Source organism: Alosa pseudoharengus, unplaced genomic scaffold (genome assembly GCF_046254945.1).
Source record: "Alosa pseudoharengus isolate Yale_2024_CS ecotype anadromous, Long Island Sound unplaced genomic scaffold, YU_APseudo_1.1 YU_APseudo_1.1_scf_5, whole genome shotgun sequence".
NCBI lineage: Eukaryota > Metazoa > Chordata > Actinopteri > Clupeiformes > Clupeidae > Alosa > Alosa pseudoharengus.
This window is the reverse complement of record NW_027468837.1, coordinates 30,238,795-30,263,409: the sequence shown is the minus strand read 5'-3', so window position 1 is coordinate 30,263,409 and position 24,615 is coordinate 30,238,795. Positions and strand designations below refer to the sequence as shown.

The following is a 24,615-nucleotide window of genomic DNA, read 5'->3' as shown; positions in this document are numbered from 1 at the left end:
GTTAGCCTGTTAGCTTGCTGTATTCAGCATACCACAACACAACACACACACCGAATTGCACCAATATCTAATTATGGGTGAGCTCTTGTTTGTACATGGAAGTATTTTCATTCTAGATTCATATTTATTACAATGACTTTCATGTCCTCGAAATGTGTAAGGACACTGCAGCAGCAGGTATGGCAATAATAATATCAATATTCTTCTGATCGATCATTGCTTCTTGTATTTCCTTGTTATGGATAATGGAATGAAAAACATACATTAAAGTTATACACTCCCTTTTGTGATATTGTCATTAGAGGCGGTTTCTGAGTGGATGCTAGGAGAGATGTTATTGAAATAGGTTGATTTGAAATATACTATATTTAAGCTTCTCAGTGTCTCATGTCTGAAAATAGAACAGAATGATAGATGGATGAACATATGTAACTTGTAGGCCACTGCATTAGATATTCCATGTCCTGCTATTAGAGACATTTCTGCTGCTTTGTAGGCTGCCATGTGTTCCACTTAAATTGTTCCCATTCTGTTTCCCTCGTTCTCCGGAACCCTAAAGTTGTGTGTGACATGTGTGCAGGGGACATTTCTCCCTGATGCCCCTCGAGAAGAAAAAAAAAAAACTGAAGGAAATTAGTGCTTATTTAAAAATTGACTAATGATCAAGATATAATAAGCTTACTCTTCAAAGGGAGTGCAAAAGGTAGGGGTTTTGCATATCATGTTCTAAGTTTAACCAGGTAACGCTACAGCAAATATAATATAGCTACCTAGGCTAATATAACTGGTTTTCGGGGAGCCATCATTCTCCCAACTATGGACAATAGACGGCAGCTAGTTAACAAGGTAGCTATGCTACATAGCCAGTCAGTTAGCAGGACTCTAGAGCTGCATCGATACATCGTACGCAGCTTGCAAACAGCTTACGTCGACTGGCTGATGATTTTTGGCAGAACGTTTCCCTTTATTATTATATAGTGTTTATTTCCTACGGATAGTCCTGCTTTTCGTCTCAAAGACTGCTAACACGATGCTAGTGAGTGATGACATTAGCGATATGCACAATGTAACGTTAAGCTAACGTGTGTTATGTAAAAGACTGAGTCTTTTAATTCCGGATGCAACGTTAACATTAATTTTACGTTCAGCAGTTATGTTAACGTGACACCACTGGCCCATTATATATTGCATCCAATTAAAATAAATGAAAAAGGTTACTGATTATTCTTTTGTTTACCGAAAAGATAATTTATTTCTTTGCCTCCGCCAAGCAGTAACGTTAAGTTAGCCTATCACCTGAGGTCTAATTCATTTGCGCTAACTGGTGATTAACGTTACATAAAGCCAGTTATGAAACAGCTTTACATTACTGTAAACGTGTTCACGATCATTAGCTTATATTTCCCAATTGTCCCTACTCTTTTATATCACTATAAATATTCTAGTCAATAATGCATCAGACAGATGACAAATGTAATCATAATAGTCGAACGGTTTAGTTTGTTAAATAAGCATCATGGATGGAAAAATCAGGCAGTTTCATATTTCTTCAGTTGGGTTACCAATTTAATGTAATATACTTTAGATACTTAGCATCCATGATCTCGAGAAAATACTTGAATGCCAAGAATAGGACGCAGGTGACATGTATACTCTCTGATAAACCACTTTCTCTCTACGTCCACTGTCCCTCTGCTTCTCTGTTTTGTGAAATACCTCAGTGAGGCATATGTATATTTCATGAGTTGTTGTGCAGGAATTAGTAAATATTTAATGATGGACATTCTTTTATTATAAACTCCCATCCACCACTCCGTCTGTGTACAACAGCAATCACTATTTGGTTAGAACTTTAGGAACGAAGTGGTGTAGACTGCACTTTAGATGCACTAAATATATGCATGAGTCTACCTTTAGCAAGGGGCCCTAGTTTTTTGGACCACTATCCTAGATGGCAGGCAGAAACCCTGTCCCTGTCAGCAAAAACAGAAAACTATAAAACTGTGAGAAATTCAGAAAGATGAATCTGTTGGATGAAAACAATACATTTGGTCTCTATATAAAATCCTTATAAATTTTTTTGTCTTTGTTAAATCTGGTCTGGTCCTCATATCCTAACTGAGATGAAGGAGTAAGAGGAGATCCCTTATTCTGCCTGCACGGCTACTTTTTAGTATCATACCTAGCAATGTAGTGAAAGTGATAGCAGGATTGACACATAGGGACTCTTGGAGCACAGGTGATAGAGATGCAGATTAAATAAGTAGACCCACCCACACCCTCTCCTACTGTACCTTTGGAGAAGATGAGTTACTTTGCTACTCATGAAGAACACATCCTCCTCACCGGGTTACATTGACTTTTGTATGCTTGTCCAGTGGTGGGTCCAGTTTTGTCTGACTGACCTGTTCTCTGCAGTGCAGGTTAACCATGGGACGATGCACAGGTAATGCTCTGTGAGCTCCGCAGAACGCCATGTCTGAAGAGGCAATCTCAGGCAGCGACCTGGAGCCTGGCCTCAACAGCGAAGAGGAAGATATGGAGGAAGAAGAAGAGGAGGAGGATGAAGAGGGGGAGGAGGAGGAGGAGGATATGAATAATGATGAGGAAGATGATGAGAATGATGGGGACGATGAGGAAGATTCAGCTGGTAAGTGGAGAGTGACATGCAGAACATAAATAAGACAAGACAGACAGACTTCGTTGGACAAATGTCGTTGTCTAAAAGTCTGTTATAAGTCTGTTGTAATGCTTTTCTTAATAAGCAGTCACCAGTTCTCTCCCTGACTTGCCCACTGTGTCTGTGTGTGCTCATCTCTTCTGTAGAGCGGCCTGGCAGTGCCAAAGTTGAAGATGACCACGCTGGGCAGAGGGACGCCCTGGACACCCCTCCACCTACCTCACCCCACATGGGCTCCCCCTCCAGCGCTCCCGGTCAGTCCCCGTCTCGGCCGTCTTCCAGGGCGGCGTCCCAGCCCTCGTCACAGTCCACGTCGCGACCCTCCTCGCGCCAGGCCTCCCGCCCGCCCTCGGCCTCGAGCTCCCAGGCCCCCTCCAGCCCAGAGAGCCGCTCAGGCACCCCGGTGCCCGGCGGCACCAAGAAGAGAGCTTCCAAGCCTGTGCACATGAGACGCAACATCAGGTAACACACACCACACGTTTAAAACATGATCCGTTAGTGAGGGGAAAAGTTGAACAAGGTATTTTGACCTAGTCATGGACAAATTACTGTACTTTCTAACTTCAAGCCATGGAATCATTGATTACAATAATCTTTTTTTTTGCCAAGATTACTGAATGTTTTACATTTTACATTCTCTTATTTTACATTCTCTTATACTGTAAGCAATTCTATGTGATTCCTAACCCGTAGCACTTTGTCTCACATTCAGTGAATATCTTCTCATTATCTGCTAGCTATACATTCCACTGTAAAAATAAGCGTCAGGGTTATTCACCATTATCACCTGGAGAGAAGAAATACTCTTTTCTGATTGGCTGGTGGGGTGGCTATTTATTTTGAATAACGGGACACCTATGAAGTAGATCTGGTAATCCGCTGCGCGTTGGGGAGTTCTTTGGCTTTCGCCCTCGTCCATTAATACTATAACAGGACACCTTGGCGGCCGTTATCCCTTACGTGTATCCCTCTTGTACATTAATGGTGTTTCCCAGGTCCGGCATCATTATGTTTCTTTCTAGAGTTCATCATTGATCTCACAGTGGCATATCATAACAACAGTGGAAGCACAGTACACCACTAATTTAATTGCTTCTCCTCTTCACTGCGTATCAGAAATCAATAGTGAGTTTGTATACTTCACACCCTTCCTCCCTGTGTCTGTGCTGCCAGGAAGCTGCTGAAGGAGCACCAGCTGGAGGCTGTGACGCAGGCCGCCCAGCAGGAGGAGCTAGAGAGGCGGCGGCGCCTGGAGCAGCTGAGGAAGGACTTCCCCATGGCGGCAGCGCCCTCCGAGCCCCCCAGTGAGCCTCACCTCAACACACACGGCCATGCAGCCTCCACCTCAACACACAGTCACATAGTGAGCCTCTCCTCCACCTAAACGGAGTCATACAGTCAACCTCCCTTCCACCCTCACCAGCACCTAAACACATAGTCACACACCCTCCACCTAAACACATAGTCTCACACCCTCCACCTAAACACATAGTCACACCCTCCACCTAAACACATAGTCACACACCCTCCACCTAAACACATAGTCACACACCCTCCACCTAAACACATAGTCACACACCCTCCACCTAAACACAGTCACACACCCTCCACCTAAACACATAGTCACACACCCTCCACCTAAACACATAGTCGCACACCCTCCACCTAAACACATAGTCACACACCCTCCACCTAAACACATAGTCGCACACCCTCCACCTAAACACATAGTCACACACCCTCCACCTAAGCACATCCACACAACACATAGTTACAGACCCTCCACCTACACACATAGTTACAGACCCTCCACCTAAGCACATAGTTACAGACCCTCCACCTAAACACATAGTCACAGACCCACACTCTCCCACTCTACCCTCCCCAAAGCGGCGCAGCGTCTTGTTTATGACGTTCATGACTCATTCATTCTCAGGTCCTCTTTTGAAACAACGGTCTAAGAACCACCAACTGACTTTCACCACAAATGTAGCAAGCATAAGCCTGTTCTCTAACTTGCTGACTTTCACTGGATTGATTAGGATAAAGCACAGGGTTAGGCAAGCATTGCATTGAGATTTAAAGTTGACATTGTTTGCTTTATGGTGAGACTTAAAGTCTTGTGCATGTGGCTGTTAGGCCAGAGTGATGTAGAAAGCCAGACCTGTGTGTAATTGACATTAGTCCATATGCTCACCGAAGTTTCCTTTGTTAACATTAAGTGCTATACTTCTCTCTTATTATGTTTTGTCATACACTAAATAGATGTAAAGTCTATGTCCACATCTGAAGACACGAATGAAAACATTATGAATGTGTATTCATATTCAGGACAAGAAAAAATCTATATTTGAAAAAATCTTGAATTTTAAATCCACTCTACATGTGAAACAGGTTAGAATTGCACCAGGCCAGCCTTGTCGTTTTTTGACCAGCCTGAAAAGAGGAGGCGTTATGGTTTAGATAGAGATGGTTTAGATAAAGGCGAACTGTGTCATGCTTTGGAACAGGCACAAACACAGACACGTCACCTTAGCGCAGACTCCACCATCACACCCTTGGTTTCGTTACTCTCCCATGAGCCTCTTGGGTAACCTCGTTTTTCCTGTCCTTCTGCCCCCTCCAGATGACAGTGTGTCTCAGAACAGTGAAGCCCCAAGACCAGCGTCTGCCGCCCGAGGGGAGGTCATCTGTCTGGACAGCAGTGGAGACGAGGGCGACGTGCCACCTCCGCCACCATCTCTGCCTCTGCCTCTCCCCATCATCCTCCCCAAGCCTAGAGATGGTGAGATGAGGGCATCTTTATGACACATACACGTTAATTCACCTTAAAGTATGCCTCCTTTCAAAGTCATACTCTTAACAGGCAAGGAGCCCAGAGTCACAGATGTTCATATATATAGTCATGCACAGTTCATTTGTGAAAAGAAAAAGGCTAAGTGTCTAATAAGTTCTATTAAAGTCATGGCATGTATATATCCTCATTGTACGTGTTACAATTTTGCAAGCTTGTAAAAATGCTGTTGCAAGGAATCTGTGTGGCAGTGCGAGAATGCAGCTGTGGATGTCTGGTCAGTTACGAAACAAGAACCTTTTGGAAACATCTGGTGAAAGCTATTTTTTGACCGCACTTGAGGTTCCTCCACTAACGGATACCTCATGGTTTAAAAGGCACAGGAACGTCACAATCTATTTCTCCTTTTCCCTCCGAACCCTCTGGGATATATGTGGTGTCTCCGCAGACGTGATTGAGTTGAGCTCAGGCGACGATGACGCCCTGCAGATCAGCAGTGACTCGGATGACGAGGACAAGGATGACCGCTCGGGGACGCCAGGCGCGGACGAGAGCAGCGGTGCCCACGTGAACGACGCACACAACCAGCCCGACCCCCAGGGCCGCGTGCTGGTCAACATGAACCACCCGCCCGAGGAGGCGGACCTTTACCTGGCACCTCAGCTGGCGCGCGCTGTCAAACCCCACCAGGTATCCCACAACACACACACACACACACACACACACACACACACACACACACACACAGAGTAAGGCAGCTGTGGAACTCATAATTGCCTTCAGTGTTTTCTGTCAAACAAACACTGTGTGTTTTTGTTTGGTGCTATCCTTTTTCATCTTGCTGACTTTTTTTCTTTCTCTTTTAATTATTCACTCCCTTTAATCATTCTCTCTCTCTCTCTCTCTCCTTATGTCCTGCGCTCTCCTCTCCTCTCCTCTCCTCACCTCTCCACTCCCAGATTGGGGGGATCCGGTTTCTGTATGATAACCTGGTGGAGTCTCTGGAGCGCTACAAGGGCAGCAGTGGCTTCGGCTGCATCCTGGCGCATAGCATGGGCCTGGGCAAGACCCTGCAGGTCATCTCCTTCATCGACATCCTGCTGCGCCACACCGGAGCCCACACTGTGCTCGCCATCGTGCCTGTGAGTCAGCACGCCCGTGTGTGTGTGGGTGAATGTGTTGCAGTGTGTTTTTAGTAGCCGTTTTAATGTAGTAATTGTGGTGAGTCATTTGGAATGTAATGGCATAGCATGGCAGGAATTCAAACGCTAGTCAGTTCCCCTAATAACAAAATTTGACTGGGCCACCTCAGCAGTCTGTCTTGTTTACTTCATTTCTTAATTTCTGTCTGACATTTTCTCTTCTCCTTCCTCTCACTGGCATCCTCTCTCCTCCTGATCACTCTGCATGTCTGTCTATACTTTCTTTACATCTCTCTTTCTTGATCCTTTTCTCCCTTGCTCTCTCTCTCTTCCTCCTCCACCTCCACCTCTTCACTGCAGGTGAACACACTACAGAACTGGATGGCAGAGTTTAACCTCTGGCTTCCGACTCCAGAGAGCCTGACCCCTGACAACGACGAAAGCTACATCGCCCCGCGCCCCTTCCGAGTACACATCCTCAATGACGAGCACAAGTATGCATCATCAAGCACTCACACGTGCACACACACAGTGTGAATACATTCCTGTTGTCCTTAATTACCTCCTTAATCACAACAAATAAAGAGAACCCCTGACTTGACACATTAAATGTAAGATTAAGGGGTTTCTCCCTCACATCTGGCATTTTAAGGTAAAATGAATGGCCTCTTAATATACATTCAGGAAAAAAATTTTCAGGGGTAATTTAATGTAAATTTGAGTATATCACATAGCAACCATCCATTTAGAACTAGTAATGGCAATTTGTCCTGCAAGTTTAGAAATTAGTTGATAAGTGGCAAAGTTTGTTCTACAAACAAGACCGTTTTAGTGATTCAAATGTTTAGATTATAACAGCAAATGAACACAGCAATGGACTCCATGGCGTTCAGTTCACAGAAAACAATGCATGTAGGAGGTGGCGTGTCGGGTCTGTACCACCTCAAACGTGCATTACTTCCTGTGAACCGAACGCCGTGTCGTCCATTATCCCTTACATATTTGAATTTATTTACAAAAAACAGGAAGCATAAACATAACAAACCAACCAAGTCTAGCTATTTGGAGTAGAATTAATTTACCTGAAAACAAAGTGTAACACTTTCAACCGCAGAGTTAATTGCAATATTCCTCTGTTAATTTCTTTTACTTACTTGATCACCAAATGCATGTAAAGCATGTTCAATTTAAATGAACAAAAAATATTTTTTATATTTTTGATGACTAATTGTATTCGCCCTTGTTCTCTAAGAACCACCGCTGCTCGGGCAAAGGTGGTGGAGGAATGGAGTCGTGACGGAGGTGTGTTGCTCATGGGCTACGAGATGTACCGCCTGCTGTCCCTCAAAAAGAGCTTTGTGACGGGACGCAAGAGGAAGTCCAAGAAGCCCACCGGGCCCGTCATCATTGACCTGGATGAAGAGGACCGGCAGCAGGAGCTGCTCAAAAGTAAGCACTTACTGAGGGACCAGTTCAAAGTGCTGTTCAAATATATACGGCGATTTGTTTTCCTCTCATCGCTTGTTGCCTTGACAGTTCAAATTATTGTAACTTTGTTGCACAACGTTTTGCGTCGCCAGCAGTTATTTGGCTTGTAATCGCTGAATTACATTAACATTGAATGGTTTCTTTTAGCTAGTCAATTTTCGTTTATAATGTTGATCATGAATATCTGACTAGTATGGGTACTAGAAATGTAAGAATAAGATCCCAAGGTACTCTAATGTAAATATTTTGATTGTATGTCTTTGTTTATTCCACTATAATCATGGAACGTACTGTACTACTCTTGCAGTTACTTAGTCTTTAGACAGGGTTTATGTTATCTTAACTCTTACGTCTGGCGCTGCAGGCATTGAGAAGGCCCTGTCCCGGCCGGGGCCTGACGTGGTGATCTGCGATGAGGGCCACCGCATCAAGAACTGCCACGCCAGCACATCGCAGGCGCTGAAGAACATCCGTTCACGGCGGCGCGTGGTTCTGACAGGCTACCCGCTGCAGAACAACCTGACCGAGTACTGGTGCATGGTGGACTTTGTGCGGCCCGACTTCCTGGGCACGCGGCAGGAGTTCAGCAACATGTTTGAGCGGCCTATTCTGAACGGGCAGTGCATGGACAGCACGCCACAGGACGTCCGGCTCATGCGCTACCGCAGCCATGTGCTCCACAGCCTGTTGGAGGGCTTTGTGCAAAGGTGGGTGCTTGGCCTGGCTTGGCTTTTGTGATTATTGTCATTTCTGGAACTGATGGTTTGCTATCACTCGCATCGAATCTAGTCATACTATTTAAAATATGTAAATATTATATTTTGTATATTTTGGACATTTCGTTATTATTGGTGGAAGCTCCAAATAGGCCCGTTGGGCTTTCTGCCTCTCCCTACAGTGCAATGCATTGCTTACTTTTAATCTTACTCGTCTAATGTATTCTACATTTGTGCAAATGTAATAAAACCTAAAACCTTCCACTTCGCCATTTTAATGACAGGGATAAGACACTGAGAATTGAATTTTGGTTTTGGAGTTGACAAAAGCACCACTCACCAGTTCTATTTTTGGTTTTGAATAAACATGGATGGCTGCTTAGAGCTCCATCCTCACAGGGCATCAGAACTGAAACAGTACCCGTGTAACAAATTCCCCTCAGCTGCCTTTGACATGAATTGCAATACTAGAAAGATTACACATGAATAATCATGTCCATATCCAAATCGGAACACTAATGCCCACAGGCACATTCAAATCTGCATTCAAACTCCAACTCTCACTCAGCTACCAATGATATAAATATTTTTTTTCTCCTGCTTTGTTCCCCAGCATCAAGTCAAGTATCTCAGCATATTCCCCTTTCTTGTCATTCAAAATCAACTAGTTCAGTGGTTCCCAAACTTTTAACAGGCATGTACCCCCTGAGACACCACCAATTGTTAACAAGTTTTTTTTAAATTGTTTTATTAATACAGAATAGTGAATAGGATCATAAACACATGATAAAAAGCTCATCAATAGTCAACATATGATAGGCCTACAAATGTGCGGAATAAAATTATTTTAAATAGATCTGCACCTAATCTCACACACAATTGTCTTGTTGTCTCGAGGGAAGAGTCTCTGTCTCCATCACTGTCCATGTTAATGGTTTGGCTAGCATCAGACCTCTCGTCAAGAGTTAGGATTTGCTATGATAGTGTCTTGATCTGAAAAGCTTGTCCCGACAGCAGGTGACTCCTTTGAAGTTGTCGTTCTGGGTATGGCCTGAACCCGTTTAGCCCGTTTAGCCATTTATCCATCGATTGAAATAATTTTTTTGTCTAATAGACGCAACTGGGATGATTTCTGACAGGATTTTTTTTTCCATTTGCGCACGACAAATAATATATATCTGTCGTCATGTCGTTATTATGACGCAGAGCTGTAATCAGCGCTGCAGCAGGCTGCAAAGATAATCATAAAAGCTCTACTTTTACCCTCTCTGTCTCCACTCTCGAATATTTTGTTAATGCGGAGAAAATACGTTTTTAATGTGCAGTGCAAATGCGGAAGTTAAGTTACCAACGTGGGATAGAGAAAACATTTGAAAAGGCATATGACTTAGATCTTTTTTCGCGTACCGCTGAAATCAGTCCACGTACCCCTGGGGGTACGCGTACCCCAGTTTGACAACCGATTTTATTTGCCCATACCAAATATCCATTATGCTGACCTTTTGACCTATCTCTTTGTGTGTGTTTGCGGTCCAGGCGAGGCCATGATGTGCTGAGGACCCAGCTGCCAGATAAAGAGGAGCATGTGATCCTGGTGCGCCTGGGCCCCCTGCAGAGGGCGCTCTACACGGAGTTCATGAGGCGCTTCAGGGACGCGGGCAACAGCGGCTGGCTGGGCCTCAACCCCCTAAAGGCCTTTTGCGTCTGCTGCAAGGTGAGCCCGGACTTAGGAATGTTACGGAAACTTCTGGTTCTTTTTTTTTTTTGTCCACGGAATGCTTGTTAGGCATATGGAAAATTCTGGTCCTTTCTTTTGGTCCACCGAATGCCAGTTATGGTTACATGATTTAGCAGACGCTTTTATCCAAAGCAACTTACGAATAAAACAATACAATAGTTAAAATTGTAAAAACGCAGTTAGGCATTTTGCGGAAATTTCTGGTCCTTTGTTTTGGTCCACGGAATGCCAGTTAGGCAATATGAAGTTCGCTGTATGAACTTGAGTAGTTAGACATTACTTTCAAAGTGTCCCACCAGAATGTTCCACATTTTCAAACTCAGTTTCCTTTTGCAGCAGTCATGCATTTTTTATGATTTCCCAAAACAAAGTGCCCCTGAGCTCCTTTGCTGCAGTTTTACCAACTTGGTCTTACTGCTGTTCTCTATCCGTAGATATGGAACCATCCAGATGTTTTGTATGAAGCTCTACAGAAGGAGAGTCTTGCTAATGAGCAGGACCTGGACTTGGATGACCTCACTTCCCCTGGTAACGCCCGCTGTGCTGCCCCTGGCATAAAGGGCAAGTCCGGTGACTCTGCCCAAGGCAAAGGGAACTTGCCCGTACTGGGTGTGAACCCTATACAGGAGAGAGCGAATCAGGTCGTCACCTATGAATGGGTAAGGCCCCTGCCTCACTTGGACCGGTTGAGAAGGTGTTAAAGCTGACTGGGGGGCAGGTTAGCATTTACAGTTGTCAGAACATTCAAATTGCTCAACCAGTTCCAGAGTGTTCAGGAATATTATTATTGCCATTTGTTGTGCATTAAGCTGAAACAATGCCAATAAGTGCAGAAAGTGCAAAATTCAAATGCAGTATTTCATACATGACAATGTTTTGTTATGCTAATGGGTAATGTATATTAAAGACATTACAAAGGTATACTGACTTACAACTACATGAAGACCTCATGAGAAAACATCACAGGTCACTAATCTTTTGTCTTTCGTACCCTGTAGGCAAAGGACATCATGACTCATTACCAGCCAGGTATTCTGGAAAACTCTGCAAAGATGGTGCTGCTCTTTCATTTGATTGACGAGTGTGTAAGCAGAGGAGACAAGATTCTGGTCTTCAGGTGAGACCATGGTTTCTGTGTGAGTTTATGGGTTTGCTACTGTGTGACTAGACTAGACGAGATACTTTTGACTGTCATATAGCACTCACACACAAACAGTAGGCATGAACAAGGAGTGAGTGCAGTAGACTTTTTGATCCAATCCAAACTCATCTGGAGGTGCCAAATGTGCTGTTGGCTACAGCAAAATATTACATCACAAAGTAAAATTTATATGTCTAGGTTTAGGGCTTGTGTAACTTTCCTGTAAATGTACTGTGATGTTTAATATTGTGTACAGTGGCCATGTTTAATGTTTGGTATTGTGTTTGCATGTGGGCACCAGTCAGAGCTTGTCTACACTCACTGTCATTGAGAACTTCCTGTCTAAGAGACTGATGCCAGCGTCCAGAATTAGGCCTGACAGTTCCACTCAGAACTGGGTCCGCAATGTCAACTATTACCGTAAGTTTTCCCAGACCGGACTGCAAGGCAAATGACACTAATTATGATTCTCTGTTGGTTGCAATGCGATACGTTTTAGAATATTTGGTAAGATGTGATAATGTTGCTGCCTACAGAAGAGTTATATTTATTCTGTCCTGAGGTTATGGTTGTATTAATTTCAAATATACACAGGAGAGGTGATGAGATCAGGGGGATTTGGCTACAGTGCAAAAGTGTGCTTGCTCAAGGGCAGTTCACCAAAAGCAACAGGCAGTGGAAGATCCAAGGATTCCAACAGTACCTCATTTTTGAAAAACAGACATACGGAACAAAATATCCGTGCATTAACGCAAGATCCAAAATGCTAAAACGCATGTTTGCTAAATGCAGTGCCCCTAAAGACACCAATCAACAGCAGAGCCTTAACATTACCATATGACAACAACAACAACAACAACAACAACAAAAACAACAAACCAAATGAGCAAACACAATATCACGAACAAAACAGCCTTAACGCGCAAAAGTAGGCTTTGCTACCCTTTGATGAAGGTTCTAAAGCCCTATTGGGATTAGTTTTATGTGGAGACGTGGGGTAAAGTAATTATCACCAGGGGTTTTAGTCCCGTCCGAATGCGACATGTCAGTAGAAATTACGGCGACTTTTACCTTCTGTTAAAACGGTCCGGAAATAATACCTCGGTTAATATTAATCCCGTGCGTATACAACCCTCTGTAAAAATGTATGTAGATGTTCCACCATATCCTGTTTAAACATAGTTCTACGTGTTATTTTGTTAGCATGGAGGAGCTTGAAGAAACACTTGGTAATAAATAATGCAAGGCAACCACAGGGTGATTACTTTGCCTGGTAAGGTAAAGTGTAGGCTATCAATGTAATCAACAAGGTGAATTTGTGATATATTTTTAGCTGTAGCCTATAGAATACCCGAATCTCACCACAAGCATTTCATTGTAGCCTAGAGTTGTCCTTGATATTGAGCATATGACAAATAGACTTGAACTTGACATTGAACTAATGAGTAAACATTACTCAGGCCATGATGCATGTATGAATGCGATATCAGGAAGCAACGTAGATGACGGCAGTTTATAAGTAGAGTTACCCCTCCCACTTCTGGTAGAATACAGAAATGTCTCAATCCTGTGCGAATTGGTCATTTATAACTACAGAGGTCCTGTGGTAAGATTACTTTACCCCACGTCTCCACGTAAAACTAATCCCCTCTGAATAGGGCTAAAGCAACGCTAGTAATCCAGTTGCCCAAAGAAAGAACCAAAGCAAAAGCAAACAACATCTACATCATCTACCATCTAGTAATGGGGTGGTGGTAGTGTAATGGCTGGGTAAGGAGCTGGGTTCTTATTTTCTGTTAGGACTGGATGTGTGTGTGTGTGTGTGTGTGTAAGCATGCTCTCTCTTATTTTCTGTTAGGACTGGATGGAAGTGTGTGTGTGTGTGTGTGTGTAATGTAAATGTGGTAAGCATGCTCTCTCATTTTCTGTTAGGATTGGATGGAAGCACCTCCACTTCAGAGAGGGAGAGACTCATCAACCAGTTCAATGACCCAACAAACGACATGGCTTGGGTTTTCCTCCTCTCCACTAGGTAGTGTGCAGTGCACAGCACACATACACACACACACACTTATAAGTGAACACATCAGCATTTTATTGTAATGTTAGTAAAACATGGTCAGTGCAGTGTACTGTAACATGGGCCCCATATGGTGTGTGTGTGTGTGTGTGACGTGTAGAGCGGGCTGTCTGGGAGTGAACCTAATTGGGGCGAACCGCGTGGTGGTCTTCGACGCTTCCTGGAACCCCTGCCACGACGCACAGGCTGTGTGCCGAGTGTATCGCTACGGGCAACACAAGCCTTGCCATATCTACCGTCTGGTGTGCGACTTCACCCTGGAAAAGAAGATCTACGACCGACAGGTCTCCAAACAGGGCATGTCCGGTGAGCAATGAGCAGCGTGTAGCATCTGTGATGTGGTGTGCTGTGGTGGTGTGTGTTTCTTTCCATGTGTGAGTTCATGTCTGGCATATCAAAAATTCTCATCACTGGACTATGTCTGTTATTGTGTGTGTGTGTGTGTGTGTGTGTGCGTGTGCCTGAATTTATCGGTGTGTGCGTGTCCGTGCCACAGACCGTGTAGTGGACGACCTGAACCCCGTGCTTAACTTCACCCGGCGCGAGGTGGAGTCTCTGCTCCATTTTGTGGAGGAGGAGCCTGACTCCACCCAGAGCATTCTTCAGCACGAAGAAGACATGGAGACGGTCATCAGAGACACTTGTCTGCGCTTCCCACAGTACATCACCAAGGTACACACATACACACACACACACACACAGGCACAGGCACAACTACTTAAAGCACTCATACAGACTCTCAGGTGGGATCCGCCAGGTGCGCAACTGAATGCGGAGCGTTAAATATTTTCAAATGTACTCTAACTCTAACGTCTGGTGTAGCTAGTTCAGTTGATTACAGTGGAAGCTAATTGTTGCCGCATACGCTCCGTGAACGGAACGCTTCGGTTAGGTGGCTGGTGTAGCCTGCCTGTCAGAAAGGAGTCCAAATCCACTGGCATCCATCTTTGCCTCTGACCTCTGACCTCTGACCCCGTGTTCCTGTCGTCCCCTAGCCCCCCTTCCAGCATGAGTCCCTGCTGATGGACCGGAAGGACATGAAGCTGACCAAGGCGGAGAAGCGTGCGGCCAAGAAGAGTTACGAGGACGAGAAGCGTGCGTCCGTGGCCTACTCGCGGCCCTCCTACGCACACTACTACCCCACCAGCGGCCAGACCCTCAGCAACATCCCAGCCTTCAGTCAACACAACTGGTGCACACTCTCTCTCAATCATACACACACACACACACACACACACACACACACACACACACACACTGAACACAACTGGTGCACAGAACTATACCACTCACTCTCTCATACACACACACACAAAAACACACACACAAGTACACATCCACTTGATCAGAAAAAAAAACACACAGTTTTATAAATATCCTCCAAACACATGCACATACAGTATATGCATTTGTGTAAAGTGTTCTTGCAAGCATGAAAAACATCCAACACATACTGTATACGCAACTACAGTCACCACAAACTGTCGTGTGACCCTATACTTCCCCTTCAACAGCCTCTCTCTCTTCCACTATCTCATGGTGACACCCCTTGGCTTTACTTTCCTCTGCACGATCATCCTGTGGTTGTTTCTAATGTATTAAAGATATTATGTTTTGCTACGCTAAGGAAACCTATTGCTGTAGCTTGATTGTTTTTCCTTATTTGTAAGAATTTGGATAAAAGTGTCAGCTAAATTATTAAATGTAAATTTATCATAATCATGACCTTTGACCTCCTCGTTTCTTCAGGCGCCCCATGATTCACTCGGATGAGAAGCCGGTGGCGAGTGTGCGGCCAGTTCAGTCCACGCCGATACCCATGATGCCTCGGCAGGTCTCGCTCGGAATTCCCGGCTCCAGCTCAGGGGTCAACTTCCCTGTCAACTACCTGCAGAAGGCCGGCGTGTACGTACAGCGAATCATCACGACCACCGGTAAGAACAACCGTCACTAGGCAACCAAATTAGTCATGGTGAGCGCTACACATCCTTCTGTGTATCTGAAGCATACAACAGACTTGCAATACGTGATCATTTTTGAACACGCTTTGAGTGCCATCTTAATCTCTGTTTATCCTGTGTAATTTGAACACGCTTTGAGTGTCGTCTTAATCTTTGTTTATTGTGTAATTCAAAATGGACATTAACAACACGTAGACATGGTGATTATTAGTAAAAGATTGTAGGTTTTTCCAGATTGGTAATACTATGTGACCTCTGCCTGCATCCATAGATATTGTGATCCCGGGGGCCAACAGCACTACTGACGTGCAGGCCAGAATTGGTGCTGGAGAGAGCATTCACATCATCAAAGGCTCCAAAGGTACAAAGGCACCTCACTTCATACAGCTGCTCCATCCACTACTTTACCAGAACTCACATGCAGACTGGGAAGCACTGAGTTATTACCCTTTATTACACGGCTCTTCATAATGCTGAAGAATGCTCCATTCACTTGAATGGGCCTTCCCAACGTTCGGCGGTCTGCTAATTCTCAATAACAGACCGTTGCTAAGGATAACAGACCGCTGTCAAGGTAAATGGGCTTTGTGCTTCTAAATTCACGTCTGTCATATCAATACGGAAGGATTGGAACTTCATTCAAAAGTGAAAGCAGACGGTTGATCAGTTGTGTTCTAAAGAATGTTTGATTCAAGTTCAGCGTGTGTTGTTGCAAACTATTTGTTTCTCAGCAAAAGCCACGATGAAACGGTAACAAATAGGCTACAGCCTAGGCTATGTAGGCTAAAGAGTCATATCGTGGGGAGTTTATTGTGTCGTTTTGGCAAGTAGCCGTGTAATAAGCGCAATAATGTATAGAACACCGGTCATTATCGGGAAATAGGTCCCTTCAGGGCGGAACAAGACCGGTTCGCCCTGTCGGGACCTATTTCCCGATAATGACCGGCGTTCTATACATTATCCCTTACTCATTGACTAGACTTAAGTAGACATGGCATTATAGATGATTTATAGAATATATGAAGAGTTTAGTTCCTCCATTTTAATGATCTTTTTATAGAATTTTTTCAGTAGAACTATAATTTTGGTATTGTTACTTGTGTGTGTGTGTGATTTTTTTAATAATACAATATGTACACTGCTCAAGTAGCACTTTGAAAACACATCAGATCTCAATGGGAAAAAACATCATGGTGGATATTTATACTGATATGGACTGGGTAATGTGTTAGGAACGAAAGGATGCCACATCGTTTTTTGGAAATGAAAATGATCAACCGAAATGTTTTGCCTAAATTTCATCGCAGCAACTCAAAATACTACTCAGTAGTTTGTATGGTCCCCACATGCTCTCAAAATAGTACTAGTACAATGTAGTGAGTGATCTTCTCCCAGATGTGGACATGGCGATCAATGAGCTCCTTGACAGTCTGTGGTACAACCGGGCGGTGTTGGATGGACCAAAACAATGTCCCAGAGGTGTTCTATTGGATTTAAGTCAGGGGAGTATGGGGGGACAGTCAATGGGATCAATTCCCTCATCCTCCAGGACCTGCCTGCACCAAAGACTGTATATATACAGTCTACAGCCTGCACACTCTCGCCACATGTGGCCGGCCATTGTTGTGCACCAGGAGGAACCCAGGGCCCACTGCACCAGCACACAGTCAGACAATGGGTCTGAAAATGTCATCGCGATACCTAAGAGTTTTGAGGCTGCCGTCGTCTTGCCCGGAGCATAGTAACTCATTCCTTCATACCACCTGTGTGCTGGACAGCGGGCTTGTAAAACTGCTCTCAGCTGCAAACTGAGTGGGTCCTCTGCCCTTAGGTACCTACATCAGGACCAGTGATGGTCGCATCTTCGCCATCCGCTCCTCGGGGAAGAGCAGGACTTCAGAGGACGTCTCCAGCTCGTCCAGAGGTACAGGGCCGGACGCCTCATGATGACCCATGTTGCATGTCTAATATTTAACATGTGTAGTGACGAGAATTCCTCCCAACATATGTGACCACGCGCCAATGACGTAAATGTGCAGGGAATATGTCACTTCCTTAAGGCAGGAACGACTAATACTTATAATGTATGCACTCTCATCCTCAATATTGATTGAGGCAGTATTAATTCCTACCTAATGTCTCCTCTGACCTGTAGCCTCAATGCTATTTTTCTTTTTCTTTTTTAAGGGGAATTCTGGCAATTTTTCACATAGATCTCCGTTTCTTGAGGTCACCAGTCACTCTTGGGGCATAAACATGGGGGCTCATGAACTTTTACAGTAGCGCTGTAGCTGCCTGGTTGCTTTAGCTGTTGGCTGCAGCAACTTGAGCTAGGTAAAACCGATTGTTTTCATTTTTTTTACGTACTGGCAGTACTCGATGACCTCGAGGAATGGGAGATCTATGTGAAAAATGTCTGGAATTTCCCTTTAAATTGCTTAGGATCAAAGCGTCTGCTAAATAAGTACATGTGAATATAAATGGAATGTCTTCACAGCAATGTCAGTATACTATGGAATGCCACAGGCCGTCACAGGCAGGCAGTGGGAGGGAAGATCCTCTTGGGAGTATGATCCTGGGTCAGTCCTTTATGTTTAAAGGAACATGCCACCGTTTTATGCATAATATCCGATATCACGCAACACATGAGTACCTTGTCTCACTCGCCACAGCACAGACCATCACTGCGCCCAAGTAGCTGTGCTTCGCCCCAATGTAGTCCCAAGTCAACACCTGCCTAGGAAATTGCCTTGTCTTAATCTGCATTGCCATTTGTACTCGTTGTGAATACGCAGGCCACAAGAAGTAAGTTAACCCTTAAAGGAGTACCGTCACACCGGTGTGATGGGAATGTTGAGAAATGAACGTTCTAAAGAATATCTGGGTTCATTGAATTCAACATAGAATTTTAGAACCTTCAATTGTTGCGGAACTTAGAATGTTCAAAAACCTGCACCTTTAAGGGTTAAGAAGTTAGGGATTTTTTGTTGTTGTTGTTCACTTGGTTCACTTTTACTCACGACATGCCATTCGGCGATGAGAGATTCCATTCACTATGCTATGCTAAGCTAGCAGAGGCGCTGACGGACTAAGACAACGCATGCGCGGAGACAAAAATGCTTTTGCTCACTTATCTAACTCTAGGGGAGACGGTGCCCAATTTCATAAAACGGTGCTGTGTTCCTTTAATGTTCCTAACCTGATTCTTAAAAGTAATTTTGCTGTATAGAATTGACTGATGTGACGCGTGTCCTCCAGCTTCCCAGGGTGCCTCGCTGCGTTCTGTGAGTAATGGCGGAAAGCAGCCCTCCCCGTCTCCCCCAGACAGCCCCGAGATTCTGCGCGAACTCCATCGCTACGAGGAGACTGTCGCCATGGGAGGTGAACTGTCCCCTGCAGACAGGGGGGAGACGTCTGGTGATGTCCGGCAGCAACAGGGACAGCAGCAGCAGCAGCAGCATGGGCAGACAGCAGATGCCTACAGCCGGACGGACGAAGGAGACTTGCGCGGCAACAAGAGGAAGTGGTTCCAAAGACAGCACGGGGGCAAGCGCTCCCTGGGGGCGTCCGAGTTTCCCAGCTTCCCCATGAGTGGCGGTGGTGGAGCCAGCTCTGTGACCTTCCCCTCCATGGGGCTCAACCCCCAGCTTCTGGGGACAGGTCACATGTCCCACCCGCTGCTGGGGGGCGGCGCGGAGAGCAGGTCCCAGTTCGGAGACACACTGGGCGACCTGCACTCCATGTTCCCCCCTCTGCCCTCGGCGTCCTCAGGGCCTGACGCCGTGGGCCTGGGCACCACAGGAAACGGACCTCTGCCCAGTTCCTCGGCCTTGGCCTCCACCTCGTCCTCCTCCTCCTCTTCCTCCTCCGCCCTGCCGTCCACCTCCTTGCCTCCCTTCCTGCTCAACCCCAGCATGGCTAGCATGCTGTCCGGCAGCTTCCCTCTGCCGTACAGCCAGTCGCTCTTCCCCAGCTCCAGCTCGCTCATGCCCACCGCCAGCTCCTCCTCATCCTCCGCCACCCCCGGCTTCCTGTCCCACTACCCCTCGCCCACCTCCACTCTCCTGGGAGCCGCCCTGGCCAGGCAGGACCCCCCGCACCCTGGCATGGGGGCCGAGAACGGGGGCAGCAGCTCGGACGACGATGTCATTGAAGTAATGGGTCAGTGAATCCAATCCAGTAGAAATAATTGGACACACACACACATGCACACATAAAGTATATAAACCCAACTGGGGACCAGCAAGACAAGGAACACTGAAATGCACACAGACTCCTTCATCCAAATGCTGACCAAGGAGGTCAGCAGATACTGGGGGCGGCGGTTTAAGGGTTGAAGAAATTCTACACACTCTAAGGGACCAGTTGTTAACCTACTAAGGGTTTTTTTCCACGTAGCCCTTTCTTCCAGCTCCTTCCCGTTCTGGTCTTCGACGGACTTTGAAAAACGCGCTGCCCCCGGCGACCACCTGCTACGGTGGTCCACCAATCCCATATCCGTGTTTCTGAACCCTTATTCTCTGACATGACTTTAGCACCATGAGTCATTGGTGGGTAGGTACTGTAGCATTGCCTGCTGATATGGAGAGTAAGGTATGACATCCATTATGTTTTTATTCACATTTTGGAGTAAGTAAAAAGTGAGTGAGCGGTATAAGACTCATGTGGAATCATGGTCAAGTATGTAAAAATTGACTTGTTTAAAAAATGCTTAATCAAAGAATGTACTTTCATGTTAGCCTTCATTGACATTTCAGTTAGGGATTAATGTCCTGATAACATCTTTTGGTTTAAGCATCAGCCTTAACTGGGACACTGTGTTCTGATTTTGTAGTCTGCAGTTGTGTAGCAGCGAATTCTGTCCCTCTTAAACTTAACTGACATTACCATGAATGTCTAGACTGTTATTATTTCTTTGTACTGTTTGTTTTCAGGTGTTGAAGATATTGTGGGAAATTGTTTTCCAGTCAAGTAATGATGCACTTCATGCAATCGTTAGGAAATTAGCAGCTCCCCAACTTAGCACCCCATCATTAAGAGTCTGCCAGTTAAGTGATTTCTCTTGTTACATCAAGCCCCTCTCATAAGCTGCTTTCCATAAAATATACTCAGTAATTCAGTACAAATCATTACATTGACATTCAAAACTTTTCTTTTCTACGTATTGATGCTATTCGTTTTTAACATATGACCAGTGACAGCATGTTTTTTGGGTTGTCTCTGGGCACGAAAATACCCAAGTTATTTATTTAAAATTGTGGAAAGTTAATTAATTTGTATTTTCTATTATTTTTGTACGTTATAGTCAGATTTTGTTAAAGATCCCTCTTTGTCTTAACAAGTCCAAGAGATATCAGCAACAAGGAGCTCCATGACCATTCAGAAACCCAACTACACTAGTATGACAGCACAGATGGCTAATACAGTTTGTACGGAATTAGTCCATTCAAAACGGAAATAGATTTGGGTAACTCTGAAAGCATCGTCACGTTTTCTGAGATTTGTGCACTGTGTTACGAGTGTAGGCAGTAAGCCACATTGTGATGCTGTCCGAGCTGTATAGTGTGACCTTTTACTGGGCACTAGTGTGGTCTGAGTGTGCTCCTCTGTGGAAGCGAGTCTTAAGACCAGCAATCTGTGAGTTGCCTCATTTCATCATGTCACAGAGGAAGTGGGAGAGAGTGGAAGAGCCCGGGGTGAGTCATGCCTCACTTGTTACTGCAAAGAGGAGACATCCAAAACAATGTTTTAACAGAATAAATCCTACTCTGCTGTATTCAAGTTCAGTTGCCTGTGTCAAATTTGTTAAGTCAGAATACCCGTCCCTAGAAGTGGAAATTGTCAGAGGCGCGACAAAATCATACCATCAAGATATCTGGGCAACAATATGATATTGCAACCGCAGTAAGTTCGTTGTTGACTGAATTTCTTTCCAATTTTCCGCTATGACACATGAGAATAACTACGGTGTTGTGCTATCTTGTAGACTTCAGAAACAATGTCATCAGAGGAAATGCAAGAATCAAAATAAAGATCATAGTATTAAATAAATAAATATCCATTCAATACTCAGCATTGCTGCATCACAAAAAATGACCAGCCACAGAGAAATGTTTCAGGGAAGTGCCTTTCATGTGAATGTAGCTGCTTCTATCAGAATCTTTTGGATGACTGCCATGAGATAGAGTTTTCTTCTGTTTAAACATTACTCTCTGTTTGGACTTACAATTAGCTGATGCCATTTATTTTTTAATAGAAAACACTATGAAAAATGAACCCGTTTCATCAAATTGTACAAATAGATAGACACACATCAGTAACTTCAGTCTGAGCAATTTTCAGTACATTAGAAATCAAAATGTCTTAACAATGACACTGTTTCAATTAGACAGCTTTGTATTAAAATGCATATTGAAAATAAATTATTTTTTTTATGATTTTATGCATGCTCAATACAGGATTGCCTCATCTGTGGAATGTAAAGTTGCACAAGGAAAAAATTACACAGAAGAAATCTCTCTTGTCAAAATTAGCAAAAATGACAATACCTTAGTTGAAAAAAGCCCTTGCTCTTGTGAAGACCACACGGTATAATTCCCTTTTCAAAAGTAATACTGCAGCTGACCAACAGGTCATCCTTTCAGTCAGGACTTCATCTGTTTCCTGGCCAGATAAGCATTAGTGACCTGGCTCATGATCACCAGTGCACTCAAAGAGGGACAGAGCACTGCCAGGTACCAGGCATGTCCATTCACCGTGCCTGTAAACCATGCTGACCAGAGACCTAAGAGCAGACTGCCACTTCCGAGCAGGTACGTCAGGAGGCCTGTCACCGCATGGTAGCGCTTCAGCTTCGCCAACGACCAGCCCTTGGCCAATTTGATGTAGATCAAAGGTAGGGCGGCAAGGGACTGGAGTCCCACAATCACTATGGTTACAAGGCCCAGGAGTCCATGCCACGACGTGAAGTGGGGTTTGCCATTCAAGTGTTTATTGTAGGAGATGGCACCTAGGCCCAGGCAGGCACAGGTGACGCACAGGCATTGCAGTACCCAATGGAGACGGCCTTTGGTCTTATGGGAAAGTTTCCGGACAGGAGAAGAGTGTGGAGAGAAGAGCAGCACGGCTTCAGTCATGAAGAAGGAAAACTGGCAGGAGACGAAAAAGGATGAGTTCAAGTGCTTGGAGGTTCACTTAGGACAGATCACATCACATCAGAGGACAGCAGTTCAGACATGATCAAATACACTGTGTAACATGTCTTTTCAGGTTAGATATAAGTTTAACCCTGTGTCTGGTGTTACTCACCGCCAGTGTCATGAGAAAGGGATGCCAGGAGAACAGACCTAGCGAAAACAGCAGGGAAACACTAAGTGACTTTGACAATTAAAAGTTAATTGCCCTCAACTTTTTTTGGCATAGGGGCAATTCCATGCAAAACTGTCACATCCATAACGCCAACTAAATACCATGGCATTGTGCTGGCGTTATGGATGTGACAGTTTTGCGTGGAATTGCCCATAGCTGTCTATGCCAGACATACTCCTGTGTAGGCCACGGGTACAGTGTTGAAGTATAAGGGCCACTACATTTCTGTTCTTAGTCCATTAAGGCCTTTGATTTTAAGCCTGTGATGTGTGAATGCATATCAAACCAGAATGCACAAGAGATAATAATTCCGTAAAATTGACCCCTATTGTGGGACCTTTAACTCTTGACAACTTGCACAACTCATCAAGAGCAGCCTAGGCTAACTCCCCGCCGTGCAGTGCATTGCTACTTACTCGATCCCGGACTGGACAGCAACGCCACAAACACAGTGAACACCGTGGATACAACATGAGTGAGAGACGCGAATAAAAACCTTGTGACCCCGTAAATCCAAGGCTCCGACTGCACCGACTGTGTCATTGCGCTCGACAGAAATGGGGTTAGATAGCAAAGGCTACTGTAGTTCAACGATTGGGGAAAAGGCCGGTAGCCTCATTTAAACTCACGGAACTAGAGACAGCAGTGACGCAGAATATGAGCGATTTTTACTTATGATACTGTCGCTATTACTTTAACATAAACTAGTTTCATTATTGTGAGGGAATTATCTGATCCCTATATTTCGTAAAAAGTCAAATTGCTGCGCATCGTCACTTCGTCACAACGCGTTGCGTTTCCGATTCTCCGACGTGACTCCTGATGACGTGGGCTGATGCTGGTGAGTTGGGATTAGGCTACAGAGCATTGGGCATGTCCTGCGCAATAGACTGGAGAGCGCAACCCAGTGGTTATATTGTGTACTGTGTAAAAGAGATCGGGTCTCCAAGGTCCACTAACATTTTTTCGGAGAGACTTATCACTATACCACACAAGGATGCTATCTCATTTTCACTCAGTAAATAACAAGATAATAAACAAGTGCGCATGAAAGTATCAACAATACGCACAATTTCAGAAATTGGGAATTGTAGCCGAATACTACGGAATTGTGGATAAAAAATAAAAGCCTACCCCTATGTCGTTTTCTTGATACTGTTGAATGGTTAGCCTAAAATTAAGCCTAAAGATTAATGCAGGTGTAGGCCTAACGGTTAGAGAGTGCATGCATGCATGTCATGCAGAAGAACCATGCTCAGCGTCCAGATGGTGTTTTTCCTGAATTCACTTTGGATACATTTGCATTTGCTGTCCCTTAACAAATATTTTTGGTCTCCATAAATTCTGTTTGATGCCGTGACACAGATAAGAGAGAGAGTATAAGTAGCCTAATATTAGACATTATGTGTAGGGTAAGCCCTACAAGCTTGGAAGTCCAAGTTGTGAGTAATTCAGGAATGGAGTAGTGAGGCCTTGTGGCAGATAGCTCACATGTAGCCTACAAAGA

General features: G+C 44.6%; 2 protein-coding genes across 5 annotated transcripts; one reads left to right on the top strand and one right to left on the bottom strand.

Moving 5' to 3' along the window:
• Positions 1-42: 42 nt before the first annotated feature.
• rad54l2 (RAD54 like 2) lies at positions 43-21,521 on the top strand. 4 transcript variants are annotated; one of them, XM_076269276.1, is made up of 22 exons: positions 43-177; positions 2,419-2,650; positions 2,827-3,142; positions 3,854-3,984; positions 5,307-5,465; positions 5,923-6,164; positions 6,434-6,616; positions 6,977-7,110; positions 7,869-8,065; positions 8,469-8,811; positions 10,357-10,534; positions 10,993-11,217; positions 11,557-11,675; positions 12,001-12,119; positions 13,632-13,731; positions 13,880-14,085; positions 14,276-14,451; positions 14,775-14,971; positions 15,529-15,713; positions 16,012-16,101; positions 17,572-17,664; positions 18,999-21,521. In XM_076269276.1, the coding sequence occupies exons 2-22, from the start codon at positions 2,476-2,478 to the stop codon at positions 19,907-19,909; spliced, it is 4,479 nt and encodes a 1,492-aa protein (XP_076125391.1). In that variant the 5' UTR covers positions 43-177; positions 2,419-2,475; the 3' UTR covers positions 19,910-21,521. The 4 variants fall into 4 exon arrangements, with proteins under 4 accessions (XP_076125391.1, XP_076125392.1, XP_076125390.1 ...); XM_076269277.1 differs by lacking the exon at positions 43-177 and adding an exon at positions 585-703 and having other exon boundaries at positions 2,424-2,650; XM_076269275.1 differs by lacking the exon at positions 43-177 and adding an exon at positions 585-703.
• Positions 21,522-21,973: 452 nt separating this feature from the next.
• cyb561d2 (cytochrome b561 family, member D2) lies at positions 21,974-23,912 on the bottom strand. The gene is made up of 3 exons (XM_076269280.1): positions 23,525-23,912; positions 23,049-23,086; positions 21,974-22,888 (listed from the first exon to the last, which is right to left on the bottom strand). The coding sequence occupies exons 1-3, from the start codon at positions 23,649-23,651 to the stop codon at positions 22,385-22,387; spliced, it is 669 nt and encodes a 222-aa protein (XP_076125395.1). The 5' UTR covers positions 23,652-23,912; the 3' UTR covers positions 21,974-22,384.
• Between the last annotated feature and the right edge of the window lie 703 nt (positions 23,913-24,615).